The sequence below is a fragment of the Varroa destructor genome, unplaced genomic scaffold (genome assembly GCF_002443255.2).
Source record: "Varroa destructor unplaced genomic scaffold, Vdes_3.0 BEIS01000001.1, whole genome shotgun sequence".
In the NCBI taxonomy this organism is placed as follows: domain Eukaryota; kingdom Metazoa; phylum Arthropoda; class Arachnida; order Mesostigmata; family Varroidae; genus Varroa; species Varroa destructor.
Window position 1 is genome coordinate 50117874 of NW_019211454.1, and position 15669 is coordinate 50133542.

The window sequence follows — 15669 nt, forward strand, 5'->3', positions numbered from 1 at the left end:
TCCATTCCCCTTCTCCTTTGAAAACTTAGCGGTATGGGTTTTTTTGTTCGCTATTCAAATTTGCCCGGCTACACTTAACTTGTGAAAGTAGACGTTAGTCAACTTGGTAAATTTTAAACTTCTCCGTTAGTTGCATAGCTGCTATGTAACGACTTCTCCGCAAGAAGCAATTGGCCGAACAGTTGCTCTGATCCGCTTAGAACCAGAAGTTACGCCGCACAGAATCAGCGTGTCGCATAACTGCTGTTGGTGGCCAGTGGCTTCGACAAGTTCGAAGTTGTTGGCCTTAATTCTCTTTCTCCATATGAATGAGTGAATACTATTATTATTATTATCTGTTGTGTACCACAATAAAGGATGTCAAATTTATTTGTAGATATGTATTTCAAGCGGCTAAGTGTATTCAAGTTTAACTAAGGTGAACAAGCAGATCCGGTTGATTGCATGACACTTCACGACAAAATGTGATAAGAAAAAAGAAGCGAAGATTTTAGTGTATATATATATATATATATATATATATATATATATATATATAGAAGATAGAGCAATACGTCCTTGAATCTTACGAGGTCAAGTATCGTTTTCTCAATAGCATTCAAACGATAAGTGACTGCGTTTAAGAAATGGCATTGTAAATTAGGCTTAACAATATTTATAATACACGATTACCTAATAACTTCTTTTATTGTTCTTTGACAGGTCCCTCGTGATCCATGTTTCCGTAGAGTAAAACCTAAGGCACAAATGTATTATTTACGAAATGTCTCACTCAAACGCATCGAGTATATTTAAAGATTGCTTCTATTCTAAATTACATTACTAGTAATACATATTTAGTTCATTCTCAGTATTTGTAACTATAACTTAATTCTGTGCGGCATCAGGTAAGTGACGGTGCCCGGATGTTGAATCGAACGGGCCGCTGGTTCCGGCCCATTATATACGAATATACAACCCAGCAAAGCAAGAAAGCTATTAGCTTTTTTGTTCCTATTCTTCTATTTACTGTAATTCCTAAATTCGGGTTATCTATCATTGTAATATGCTACAGAAGGGTTGCGACCTATGTTTTAACAGCTGTGCGAACGTTAGCGACAGACTCAACTTCTAGTAAATTTGATTCCTTTGTTATTGATTCGTCACACCGGGAGCGATTCGCTATACCTGAAAATAGATATATTAACATAGCACACATTTACCTCAAAGAGTACGTGTTCTGTTTGAGCGGCAACTGGCCAGTATGCCGACCAACATTGCGCGCGGCAGGGGGGGGGTACTTAAACTATAAGCAGCGCTTGTTTAGGGGGCCCTTTGACAATTTCCGTGTCGTTCGCTTCGGCAAATAAGCAATTCGCTGGATCCTGGGTATAAATGGAGCGGACAAAGAAGCAATGTTAACGGAGTAATGTACATGAAACCACTTACAGAAAATGTTTTTATACAATATAGAGCTGTACGGTGAACTGGTTTAGAACTTTAGTTTAGGCTATTATTGCAAAATAAAAACGAATTTTACGTGCCAGGAAATAGTTGGTTTCGATAACAACGACGACAATAGTAACGCATACGACATCATAACAAATTTAGCTAAGACGTCATTGGACTAATCCTAACGGCAACTCAACTTATAGATGTAATAGCGCGTTGGCTTTTGCTAGATAAAGATGGACAGGAAACTCCCGCAGTAATAATTTTGAAGATAACTAATCTTCATTTCATGTTAATAATCACAATATATTCTATTATAGGTAACACCACGCCGATTCAAGTTTGTTTAACTTCCTTAGAAACGACTAACGAGTGAACTTTCGTAATTCAAAAATAATTATATAAAGACAGAATATAAATAAACGAATAACAAATAGTTTACTAATTGAAATATAAAATTAGTAAGATAAGAAGTTGCCATATTTAACACAAAACTTTTATAATCTGCACTGCAAATATTCTCTGTTATAAGTTACGGTGCAAATTTTTTGTGATGTGTCTGCATTACGATCTGGGTCTTTTGTCAGATCGTTTGGTTTATTTGTATTGCATTATACTTTTTTGCTACCCAGATGAATATATTTAATCTGAAGATCATGTCAGCACTACAATTCGATGTCTGACGCCGTATCGGAAAGGTAGACAAATAGCTTTTTGCCAGATAGCAAATAGACCTTGATTACTGTTCAAAGTTCCATCTCAGTATAAGTCATCTGGGGCCTTCAAAACTACTCAGTGGTGAAGCTCAAGCCTTGCGGCAGCGCAACGGTTCTCTTAGCTACACAGTCAAAAGTAACAGTGACTTAAAACACGGCAAGCTGACAAAACTAACTATCAGTTTAACACATGCCTTTGTACGTAAAGCTGTTTTCGGTAAAAATGTTACGTATTTGTAAATACGTTGGCTTAGTCTGTCGGCCTTCAATAAGGACAATTGAAGTATTAGAGGTTGGCGGGACACATTTCTTCAACGTAATGTATCATAATACATGTGTCTTTTGTCAACGAAACCTCTGTTTGAACCAAACTTCTGTTTGAACGCTGGTTTATGTTGTTCAAATAGCCAAGCCTATCTTGTACGCTATCAGTCTGTCGTGGCATTACAGCGAGTTGTCGTTCAAGCTAGACACAAGGTGAACGTAACCCGAGTTTTATCTAACGAACAAGTTGAACAATCAATTTTTGAGAAAGTAAACTTTTCAAGAGTACGATTCGGGGACATCACAATCGATGCCCATCTACGACAGGTCGTAAACCGGTCGAGTTGACGGTTTGAAGGGGTTGCGTCTTTTCGACATCGATACAGGGTGCGGGCAGAAAATTTTGCGCAGCACAGATTCATACATGGAGTCAGTATACGTTAACGTAGTTTCCGTCGTCTAAGTTCAACTATTCAGTTCTTTACTATTGTTTGCTGTTCAGTATTGTCATTGTTACTGCCGTCGCTGTAGGAAAGGTAGGTCTACAATAGGAAACTGCCGCAACTGGCTGACGCTGGATAAATTGAAGTAAATACATCCGTTAAACTCGTAAGCACACATGTGTCAATCGAACAATCTAAAGCACTCAATTGTTATACAAATAGTAAGAAAAAAAAATGCCCGTAAGAGATTTCATGACATTTCCCCTACAAGCTTCTCCTTAAGATCTCTACTTAACCTTAGTAGATTACTGAAAGGTGTTCTTTGTTCTTAGAGTACAGTGCATATTTTCTGTTCAATGAATTACAGGAAAGGCAAACATGCTTTGGGTTTTGTAAAGACTTACTTAAGCATGGGCCAGAATGTTTACAGAGGAAATTCGGTCGAAGTTGGACGCTATCGGTATTTTGTTGCATGTTGCGGTGAGTGCACCCATCGCGGCTATTACGAACCAAGACCTCCTTATAGGGTGTACCTAAAGATATAACCGAGTTTTATCTATACGAAATCTGCAGTCTAGCAAAAATTGCTCTCATTGCAGCCGTAGCGAGCTCGATACAAACAAGCACATCATAGAGATTCTTCTTAGAGAATAGTATTTACTTGCAGGCAAAGCAATGAGTGCTTTATACAGCTAGGGCTCTTTCTCTCAAATCGCTTGAAGAGACTTTCTAGAATAATCCCAAATGACGAAGGGTACCCATAGAAATTGTTCGCCCTGGCTACTCTCTAGGTTTCCTCATAGCATAGTCACATACCGCCTAATGTGCTTTATGGATATGATAGTGCGATGTAAAAAATTGCTACACCTATCTAGGCAATCGCTGCGACGCAATGTTATCTAGCTACAAGTTGTGCGAAACGTTAAACGAAATTAAACCTAATTAAAAGTTAACGAAACTTAATTCTTATGCTTCGTCTCTGTAAATAGTACCTTAGAATGGAAAACACAGAATATTTTGGGAAAGCTGAGTAATAAACGTCCTACAGATTCCACCATTTCTATAAGCTTTATTCAGGTTCTTTAATGTTTCTATTTAAATATGTATTAATGACAAGAAATGAATTTTACGGAAAAAAATAAATTAGCATTCGTATAGTTGCGTGACTTTAACAAGCAGATTGTGCCCCTGGTAGAATAACGTTTTACTGTAGTATTTCAGTAATCAATTTTTATCCTACAATTACGTTACGTGCTCTTAACAACCATTACTGCAGTCCATTGCTTGAAGTCAGAAATACGTTTTGCTGTTTTCGCCATACTTATATTATCGATTGCAGGCTAAAATCAGCTATAAGATAATGCCACGTTGCGTATGTGTTGTATAACCGTGAGGTGCCAACATACTTCCCTAGGCCACAATATAAAGCCTTCCAATAAAGCTTTTCCCTAGCTAATATGATTTTGCCTTTTTACTGTAGGAAATAAACCTCTTAATCCTACGGCTCCAAAGGTTTTCGATCAGTAGACGACTTTAAATGTCAAATAGGACACACCGGCATATTGTTTGAGTTCGACATAACCTATTACACAAATGCGTCACTAATTCTCAGAATTCAAAGGACGCGTAAAATCGTTTCATTGTACAAAGTAAGTTTAGTGCCTTTCAAGAAAGTCAATTGTAATAACTTTACCTGCGGTAGTTTGCCTTAACAAATAATCAGCCCTGGACTTTATGGTGCGCGGCGTAGCATCATATTAGAAAAGCATGTAGGTTATAAACATGTAAATATGTACTTTGCCATCAGTATATATCTGGCGTATTTACCCTATCGTCGATTTGTTTGCGTTACTATTCTATTAAACCATTTTTCCCAATGCAAAAGGTAATTTTTTAATAAGCACAAATAGCTATCTTCAACAATAGCTCGATAGACTCGGGGTATAACAAATTATCGAATCCACAATCCAATGGCCCGATTTATTGATTTTATTTTCATTAGCGAGCATGTATTCGTATTCCTGCATCTTCATGATTTTAAGGCTAATACATGACTGATTCTACTGTCCTGTTGCTTCAATAGGAGAAGGATATGAGGACACACAAGGATAAAGGACGCACAGTCGTTTCGAAGGACTCGCTGCCGCCACAAAGGAAAACTGTATGTAAGCTACCAAAACTTAATCATATCTAACAGTATCGATTAATAATAGATTGCTAACTATAACAAATGCGTCTAGGTCTGCTCTGCATTAAAGGGGAACATCTAATAAGCTAGATAAGCTATCTTGATAATAAATATTGTACGACAGAAGAGGAAGTAAGCTACACTTACAATATTAATAACATTATCTGCGCATCTCATTTACTACGACATTATGCCCGTAAAGGTTGACCTTTTTAGACCGCCGGGATAGTAGTCCATTTTTTCCGGTCCGGTTTATCAGATGTTTTCAACGAAACATAAACACTTTACCTAGAAACAGTTATCGTATGACGCAGTGTTTATTAATATGGGTGTGCTTTCCTCTAATATTTAAGCAAGCTCTAATTATTTAGCAAACTTATTACCAACTAAACATTTTTGGTCTAAACGTTTTTTAACATTTAGTCGTCAAGGAAAATCGAGTGCTTCTCTCAATAGGTAGATACTGGAGGCACAAAAATAGATCTTAGTTTGACGCAGCAAATCTAGATGGTAGATGGAATAGAGCATTTGGGCAAAAACCTGTACGACGTTTGAAAAAAACGTTTTCTTGATGTGAAAAATTTGGTGGATAGAAGAGGCTGGGATACCCAAAAATTACCGACAGAGTCCCCACAAAGAATCGGCCGATGGCCACGGGTATAGACTTACTCCCTTACCTGCGTATCTACTGAGAACGCGAAATTGTAGCTACCCACACTGACAATCCATAGTCGCCTGTATCATGATTTGTTGTTAGCAAAGGCGGATGTCGTCGACTTGTCGGAAAAACAGGTCAGTTCTTCGAATGACAACACATACTGCCGTTATAATTGATTACAACTGACTAACTGGGTGCATACATTTAGATTTCAAATGGGGGATGAAATGAGTTGGGGTTTGGCATTGCCTTTGAGTGTTGCTTCAGATACCTGGCTAACAGCAGGAAAGCGCAATGTACCCCGCGACGTACAAATAGATCCAATTGGTTTCATCTAATTTAAATAAAACGATTCAGGCTTTTCCCAATGAAGAGGGTGGATTTCCACACTGTCAGCGTCATACAAGTTGTTTCAAGTAGTTTGAGTCGTCACCGTTTTCGAAGTTTGAAATATATGTTTTTAAAGAGAGAATACTTCGCATTTAAACAGTGCGTTTGATAACTGTCAAGGATTTGTCCACACGTCAGACCTCATCGGTAGTTTACGTTATCATTGCACCTTTTCAGAAGCAAAAGAAACGCTAGCTCCTTCCTTTTTGCTCTATCCTTCACTTCAAGTGCCACTTCACAGCCATAGCTTGAAGTCGGACAAATTAAACGTACGCGATTAGCCATCATTTAATTGTAGATGTGTGTAAACAAATAGCTTTTTTCACCACTTGAACATCTTTCTTCAAGACAAAACTTCCCTGGTCAACAGCTCGGCGCTGCTTCGTCATTAACCTTGTATGGAAATACATAAAACCTTTTGTGTTGCCTTTTTCTGCTCTCTTCTCCCGTTGTTACGACCAGTACTGTGACTTCTTTTTATTATTAAGATCCTTAAGTGAAGTCAACATTGAATCAATAGCCGAGATTTGAAAGCGGAACTCTCCAAGCAGTAGCTTTTTTTCTTTTCTCTTTTTTTTAGCGGCCATGTGGGTTTTTTTTATTATTCGCTCTTTAATTGTAATGGCATTTGAATAACTGACCTGGCTCGATACCCCGCTACCGAGCCTAACACTACCAGGGTCAGCGTCGAAACTTTACGCCAGTCATCACGTTACCGACACTGGTAAGCCGCGGAAATGTTTGTTTGGAGTCGGTAATTCTCTTTGTAGGTTCTAATAGTACCAAGCGAATGCATAATCAACATTAACTAAAGCCATAGAAAGTTGCCACTGATGGCTAGCCGGCGTATCAAGGCCGAAAGCAATGGCCAGACCCTTCTCAAAAAAAATTATACTTTGAAATTAGGTTCGTCACAGGATCATAAAGAAACCAGCGTTGATTGCAGCTTCTTCTGCCGTATCTAGCGTGTGGACAGTCGGACTAATAGAAAAAGCTCGATTCAGATCCGCAGGAATTGGGGGGCCACAATGCCACAGCCGCAACTGGGCTGCGTGCCAGCATCATTCTTTCGCTATTCCTTGCCCTTCACTTTGGCCTGCCCTGATTTGCCCCAGTCCGTTCATGTTCAGGCCTGGAACGCGCCGTACACGTACCTATTGCGCAAACTAGAACGTAGACGGACTATCTCGGATTTAACGGGGAGATCCAACTACATTAGAAGCTGATCCCTAAGGCGTTGTCGATCACAATTTTATTGCAAGGATTTTAAAAGGTAATGTTCGAAAGGCTTGCAAGCTTCCTTATAAATTAAAAAAAAAACATGTCTGACTCATCTGTTAATACCGGAACAGTATCGTTCTAGCAGCCGAATTCGGTGACGTTGATTCTTCAATACATTGTAAATACCCCTCGAACTAACTTGACACCATACTGTTAAAATAAAAATAGTTCACTAGTTATTGTTGCAATACTATATTTTTGTCAGAAAATCCAAATCATAGTTTTCTCAATGTTGCCGCTTTTACTTGTTCTCTGTTATCAATACGTATATGTAAAGCATAGACAACTCGTAAAGTGTTGAACCTTAGTTGAGATTTTTAGAAGAAGAGTAAGTTGACAACCTCTAAGCTTATACTAGTCCCGAATTCGAATGTTTTAAGTACAGAGTCTTGTTCAAAAGCAAACGCAAGTTAGTTCGTTTTAAGTTTGCAGACTTGCAAAGTTATCAAGTTATTTCCCACATTTGTTGACCACTCGCATTTCGGAGATCATTGCCAAATATCTTTTGTTGCTCTTGCTGATTCGTAGCAACGTCCGCAATTGATAACCGAAATCATACATCCGGGACTAACGCCACTCATTCAGTAGAGGTTATTTTTATGAAATGCTATGCAATAAAGATCTTACGTTGTTAACACGTATGTTATGATGTTACTCGAGTTTTACTGTACAAACTATGTAGCATCATTAAGATCATATATTGTTCAGATGGCATTAACTGATAGGAAAAGCTTTTTACATTTTGATGAGAAACTTTTTACTAAAAAATGAAACTGTTATTGATCGAGAGTATTTCGTAGTGCTTTTATGTTGGACTCAAATTATCTCAAGGAGCAACCCCCCTAACACAAAACCTAATTTAGATATCCCCATTATTATCGTATACTACTAACTATAGATATTTTTGATTGTGCCAAGATTTATGTACGTTTCGACGATGTTCAGGCAAACATCCATCGTAACATTTAACAACAACTTAATCTACATCTAGCCTACGTTCTATTCTCTTTTAAATTAAAAAGAAAATTTGCGTTTACATTTAAAAGCAGGTACAAATGTATATAGTCCTATTCAAACATATTCGTAATCAGTACTACGCTTACTGTCTCTATAACTGAAGCATTTGTATAGTATCTCTGACTACCTGAATGATTCACAGCCTGGCCTTAAGGTTGTTATGTAGTTCTTGGCCGTTTTCACCTATTCGAACAGTCGCAGCCCATCACGTCACTGAACCCGTTTTTACGCAGTCCCTGTCATTTTGTCGTTCTCTTCTGCTTACTCTGCACCTCTCCTGCTTTCTATAAGAAAGGCGGAACCCTAAGGGCTTGCAGTACTCTAATATTTAATGAACAAATATTTATGTGAGCAGCGCAACGTTGCTTGATATTAGCTAAAATTTAAGGGACACTCCGGGTTAACTTTTACCGCGACTGTCCCGGTTCACCCTCGCGTGCCCTCTCGCCTGCTACGGGTTAACTTCTCACCCACTGGAAGATTAGCCGGTTCTTGCCTCACCGAAGGTGGGCAAACAAACCCGTTTTCAGTCAGCAAAAAGACGGCTTTTCCACTCTACTGCTGTGTTCCCTGCCGGGAGGCGAATAGCAGGCGTCCTGGCCTGCGACCGATTTACCTGCAGAAAAGAAGGCAAAACAACGTTGACTGCTGCAGTATCTGCAGAGAAAGCGGAAAAAGATGGTGGCTATGCTTTTCGAAGGCTCAAGTGCTAACGGCGCCATTGCAGCTGTTGCTGCACTCGCTTTTTCATTGGTAGCGCAGTTGGAGCTACTGCTTCTCTTCGAACCCTTCTCGGCCACTCAACCATTCGAGACCCATCGAATTATTTCCTACCTATTTACCTTCTTTCGCACTTTCCAACCTTACAGAGATCTAGTCTCTCAGTTCTGTTGAGCAGTGTTTGCTTTTACTTCTTGCAACGATCCGTCTGTTTTGAAAAAACGAAGGGACTGTCCCGACACAATAGAGACGTCCTTCAGGCCATATGCCCTCTGATGGTAGACGATTAACAAGGACGTGCGTTCTGCTACGAAGACTGCAGTAGCAGTCGTCGTTGACAACGATCCAATAGCGATGTGACGCATAGTTTGAACAAGGTTGATAGTGCACGAAACGTAAACATCAGGTCTACCGCGACAATAGTAGCAGGATTGCTGGAAGCAGCATCGGCATCAGCCAGGTGGGACTATCAGAGCCGGAAAGCTTTAGCACTGTAAGCACTCATTGCAGCAACAACTTTCTCCATTGTAGCGCATGTGCAGTTTCTGCATTGACACCGATAAGAGCGTAGCACCTCTCTTGAAGCATCGGCGGCGTGAAGAACGCATCCATTACAGACGAATTCCACGGCGGGACAACCACAATGGAAAATATTCATTTATTTATGTACTAGCATACTCTCACTTACTCAAAAGCAAATTCACGCGTCTGTGCAAGTCCGCGGATATTCAAATACGTGAAAATGAACAGACGACAGACAAACCCTCATATAATATCTTAACCATGTTCCATGCAGCAGCAAGGAAGATCGAAATGGGACTTCGTATACTTCGTGAGGACAAGTAACGAGATTTATCTGTTCGCTCTTTGATGGTAAAAAACTGAGAAACGTTTTGCTGTTACAAATACGCAGTCAAAAACGCGTACTCGCCCTGTGGATGGTAATGGAATGGAATTAATGATTCATCATCGCAACACGTTATGAAGTACCGCTGACAATATGATCGAACAACGGGAGAAGCAGCTGACATTGATAAAAAAATTTCATTTTTTATACTTCAGAATGTAAACGACAGTAAGTATACATATGTGTGAAGGCGGTCCAACGGAGGGCCGAACGGATGCGACCCTCATTAACTAAGATATGTGACTTCCTGTGAAAGTCATGTGGTTGGAAGAAGGGCCAGTATCTTTTGGACAACCCAATAAACGTATGTATAAAATTGAACAACAAAGAGTCACTGAGCCTTTGTTATCTCAAGATATCTTCAAACTTAACTGGCCCTGTCTGTCACAGGCGTACAAGCAGGAGTGTGGCACAGCGGCTACTCTGGAATAAATCCAAAAGCATACTATAGCCACTAACGTATTATGAGACTAGGTATAGGTCTACAATAAAATGCTGCGACTCACCAAACGCTCGTTAACGTATCATAATCGTTTTCGCACACTAAGAGAACAATTTGTATCTAATAAAAACCGCTAATATGATTGCCATGTAAATTATCTATATAGGTTGTGGGGTAAACATCCAATACATGCTTACCTTTTTTGTAGTTGATGTATACGTACATACACACATCTATAGGCCGCATGTGTAGAACTCTTCCTGCTGAGAAATTTTCCAAGCGAACGCGTATGTCCTAGAAAGATATTAAGCTCATTTCTGCGCTTATTTACATGAATACTCACCAGCATTTAAGAACATACATGTCTCTTGGTATTATTATTATTACTGTATGTCTGTGAGTAGTGGAAACAGAAATGCTTTTTCATTAGGTCGTTGAGGCAGCCGGCTTGTCGGCAGGAAAACAGGCATTTGATGAGAGCAGTAGTGGTTGATGCGCAGAAAGCCTCATTGGTTCTCGGCAGGACCGTGTCAGCTGCGGCAGTTTTCGTGATGGTGGTACTAACGGTGACTAGAAGTGTAATTCGTGTGGGCTTGATGGTATTTTGAGAGGGCTATTCGCCCCGCAAACTCTCGTGGTGGCTTTTTTCTAAAAAGCAACCGGTTCTTGCGGTCCCTTCGTCTTCGTCCACTCCCAGTCACTCTCTTTTTAATTTTCGTTCGCCGACACGGGTACATCGTGGCGTATGGGCCCGCGGACCGGTCAGGTCCGAGGTAATGAAGAGCCCCATTGGCTCTCAACATCCAACGCACAACTCAGGGGATGATGTAGGACACACGTGCTAAGCTGACTGGCCAGTTTGTTCGTTTGCCTACGTTACATTCCTTGAAAATGCGACGACTCGAAACGCAAAGCAGAAACAGCAAAGCTTCACGCAAAAACGTTACGTGTCGATAGAGTGCATCATTCAGCACAGTAAATTTAGACCCGTTTAAGATCACCAAAAAATGCTTTGTTGATGTTCTCACTTAATGTTTTCTGATTTCGTTTTCCAAGGTTTCTGTTAACATCTCGTTTCAATGAGCTATCGAATAGACGCCGAGATATAAAACCCTCCAAAAATCGAAACGCTCTAATTACGACTTTTGGACTGGTAGGGCAAACGTCAATCTAAGTCTGGTCATAATACAATACCTTTCGCAAGCACCATAGCACAAGTATATATATCCAAGCTGACGCTGACTTCCTATCATAGCGTTATTACCGTTGCTGGATTGCGCCATAATTAATATATTTAAGCTATATTGCTCACACGTCCTTCACTAGCAATCTCTGACCTATAGGACCTTTCAGCTAGACTATTTGCCGAAAAGTAATGCCGCTAACAACATAAAAGGGCGTCTCGTACCTGTATGGCTCGCGATAACCAAAAAGTCATTAAAAAAAAAGACTAGTTATGCATTTATTACTTGCATGAGTAACACGTCGCTTAACAAAAATCTTGCTAGCTTACCAAGTTCCCTACGTCTATTATTAAAGGATACACGCACAACTCATGCATTGTCTCTTTCTTCTTGTCTAGTTCAATATACGAGTACTAGACCCTTCGTCGAGGTCGACGGAGTAGAATTTTAGGTAGGTTGAAATCATCTGGATTATACTATAGAGTTAAGAGTCAATCGGGCAGGTAGCAACAATTACTCACAAATCAGCCTGTCTGACCTTTGAATAGACAACAAGTTTAAAGTTTTTGGGTGAAAACGGGGCAATGCATCACTGCACATAATTTCTTTCGAGACGTTCGTTTCATTATTTATGCTATAGGGTTGGTCGTCTTGCAGTATGTTTCTACATGAGGAGAAAGTCCGACCGACAAAGACATGTTAGAGTAGGCCACCGTTACTTTAACTGTTGATCAAATCGAATTGTTGTTGAGGTGGCTTGCACGAGTCACATGAACAAATGCCCCGTTGATTTAGCATGCACCCATTTTGCCGATACAATTTTTTCCGGGTTACACGAGGCGTGGAGAAACAACTACGCAGAGCGAACAAGCATACCCGGTGTTGATAACTAACAGGTCTTCCTGTCTATGTTATATCGGTTTTCATAGCTCTTTTTACACAGGTTTTTGGAAAAATAGCATAAAACTTATAACAGCCAGAGTTGTGCCATCGTGCTAGACTCATATCAATAACTGGTATAATGTTTTTTAATCAACACTCAGCGTAGTTGAACAAACTAATGTAAAAAAAAAGACCGGCTCAATTACTTTGCATCGTTAGCGAGTGATTTTTCCAAATTTATGGGATTATTCTATGCAGAACGTGACCTATCGATTAATTGGCCCCTATATATAAGCTTCAATTTGCGCAATAGATTCTGTGTCAGTATGAATATAAATAGTTTTGTAACTAAGTGTGTTAGTCTAGCTTAAATTCTTTAAGTGCAATCTTCTTTAAGGAATGAAAACTCTCTGTACTGTGTAGCCATTGGCGGAACTTGAATTCATCTATTTAAACATGACTTTGCCGATGGATGTTTCCACAAGCGATTTGTTCACGGTTCGTTGTAATTATTTAAAGTACTTTTTTTTTTTTAAAGTTTTTTTTTCCCTTTACTTATTATACACATTTCTGTTCTCCGCAGTTGATGTCTGTCCACAATTCTCTCTTTGTATTTCTCGATAAAAATTTGTATAATACGTACGGGAAAAAAAAAGTAGACGAAGTATTTTGGCAGAAGAGTACAGGGAAGGGAAACAACTGGGACCTAGCCAACGAAACTAACCCTTGGAACAGGATTGACTTGAAAAGTGTCGGCACGACTAATTATGACAAGATGTCGTGATTTTATCAGTTGAATATCACATCGATCGTTTAGTTGTACAGGAAACATCGGGGCCACATAGAGTTAAGCTACTCTGACAATTTTCAGGAAATGTAGGACAACTATTACTGGCCATCCCTTCAGGCTTTACTATTATTATAGGTAAACATAGTTAAAGTATGTGACACTTAGTAAAGTAACCGTGTATTTATTTCGCTATTCTGAAAGTGGCTGTAATTGTTCTATGACGCAACGCATCTTATTACTAATTAATTCCTTCCATTCATTGACCCGTTCGAACTGTATACACTCCTGCAATCTTTTCCAATGACGATTTTGTTGATCGTGTGTTATGGCATCATTTTCCTTGTTGTATTTCAGTGATAGAAAAGATTCACAGAGATATTGTAGTATTATTACAAGGCGCAGATAGTGATCAGAATCGGTCGGCATCGTCATCAGTTTAAACCAGTGTGCGATCCTGGGGAGCTTTCGAAGTCTTCCTCCAGAGGGCTGGCGTATTAGACCTAACTCAGTAACGCGATTACGTATAAGGCGTATGACGTGGCCGTCTGTCACTGGCAATCTATGTGAGACAAATAGCAAAAAGGGTGCATATATACGAGAAATACTGTACGAAATGAAAGCATGCTATGAAATGCATGAGAATAACGCAGCTGTAGGTGAACAGTCGCCCACTGGCTTGAGTTCTACTTACGCGGAAGTTGAAATGGAACATAAGCGCGGAAGTGAGCACCCCCCAGTGCTGGAAAAAGAGAGATAGGAGTTAATTGTATGCTCGAGAAAACATATGCGTTACCCATGAATGATATCCGAATATCGTTATGCACAGATGTTTTTACTCACGCATGTCGCTGCTGAACCCCTTCATCGTACGCTAACTTTGAACGAAGCGTCAACATCTTTGTTTTTGTTGTCCTTTTTGCGACTGTTCGCCGTCTTCGATGTGTTCGCCATTTTCGAAATCCTAATATTGGATTAAGCAAATGTTCACAGAGATGAAACTTTAACATATTCTCAGTTTTTGACTCCAGTATGGATTCGCACGTAACGAGCGGTTGTTACCCTTGGAAAAATATCTTTCTAATCTTCTATAGGAGGAACTTTGTCTTTTTGTTTAAATCGTCTTAGGTAGTAAATGGCTAGGCTCCTGCCGAACAATGTTCGACGGTCAGTTTTATATCATACTAATACGCATTAGTTTCCTATTGGAAATTAGCTAGTTCTAGTCCTAAGTAGTGAATATGCATAATCCAGTAGCAGAAGTACACTAGGCCTTGACTTTAAGGTAGAAATAGGATAATGTGCCTCTATTGCAACGTTAGGACTGCGTTGCTAAGCTTTCACGCTTTTTGATCTAGTTTCGATACGGGCACAGTTATCGCAATGGCGAATGCTTCATGCCTGAAGCAATCCTTAAGCCATATTCGTAAATCAATCAGTCTGAGTCAGAGTAACAAGCGACCGAGGCAACCCTCGTGAGGGCGGAATCCAAAAGAAGACTTCGATTTGTTTACCTGCGGATGAGAGATTAACACGATAACAACAGTCGTGCAATGCTATTTACATAAATGATTAGACCTTCTATCGGTTTGATACAGTTTTGTAAAATGTCACGCCAAAACATAGGGCAGATATTTAAATTTTTTCTAAGTGTGTTTTCATATTTCAGCATTTTTGGCACACAGTCAAGTCCAAATGAGCCACCGGATGGAAAAAGGTCTTTCACGTGCATTGAGGCATACAGAGCCAATTTCCACTAATCGGCGAACTTCGTGCATGCATACATATATCACTATTCTGAGTCGCAAAATACTTTAAAGGAAGTGGAATTCCAGTACTAGTTTTAAGTCAGAGTTCCAAATTTAGAGTAGTAACCTGCGTTTAATTTACACGACTCAAGTGGCGTCCTGTTAGTGCGCTACTGCTGAATGTGAATATGTAGTACCTCTAAGCCGCTCGCGACACCGATCTGTCGTAACGAGTCATTAATTGGGTGTCTCTATTCCCCCAAGTGAATAGCACTAGTGCAATATGCTTCACTAAATTCGAGTCAACTGCATCCCCCCCCCCCCCCCCCAAATCCTATAAATTATATAGCGTTTCCATACTATGTGCCGCGGCACGCCGGGCATGCCATACCCTATAAGGACAACTATTTATGTATTATCAGACATTAACAGTGGTTGTGCCTGATGACGGTTGTGTGGATTCTATCTAGCTTTGAACTAAGTTGCGATCTGTTAGGGCCTAATCCTATCCACAATTTTATAAAATCCGTGCACGGAGTACCCACAAAGCTCTGAGATCCGAAGCGAATCCTTGACACTGCACTGAATAGAAACAGTGATATAAGGGTCTC

The 15669-nt window shown here is 39.8% G+C and overlaps 1 protein-coding gene and 1 long non-coding RNA gene across 8 annotated transcripts in view; one reads left to right on the forward strand and one right to left on the reverse strand.

Moving 5' to 3' along the window:
- Nucleotides 1-15669, forward strand: part of LOC147758768 (uncharacterized) — a 49205-nt gene that overhangs the window by 8002 nt on the left and 25534 nt on the right. For 4 of the 6 annotated variants that reach the window (XR_015319556.1, XR_015319557.1, XR_015319558.1 and 1 more), the window contains 3 exons: nucleotides 3222-3334; nucleotides 4938-5015; nucleotides 6997-7363. Coding sequence is in view for 1 of the 6 variants with exons in the window: in XM_086978115.1 (XP_086834241.1) it covers nucleotides 3275-3334; nucleotides 4938-5015; nucleotides 6997-7260 (402 nt within the window). In the remaining 5 variants the exon portion in view is untranslated. Of the gene's footprint in view, nucleotides 1-3221; nucleotides 3335-4937; nucleotides 5016-6996; nucleotides 8021-15669 lie in introns of those variants that run through there. The other 2 variants (XR_015319559.1, XM_086978115.1) reach the window with 2 other exon arrangements.
- LOC147758769 (uncharacterized) overlaps nucleotides 13479-15669 on the reverse strand; it is a 29994-nt gene continuing 27803 nt past the window's right edge. For both annotated transcript variants that reach the window (XR_015319562.1, XR_015319561.1), the window contains exons 2-4: nucleotides 14154-14274; nucleotides 14005-14052; nucleotides 13479-13872 (exon numbers count right to left, since the gene is read on the reverse strand). This is a non-coding gene — a long non-coding RNA (uncharacterized LOC147758769). The remainder of the gene's footprint in view (nucleotides 13873-14004; nucleotides 14053-14153; nucleotides 14275-15669) is intronic.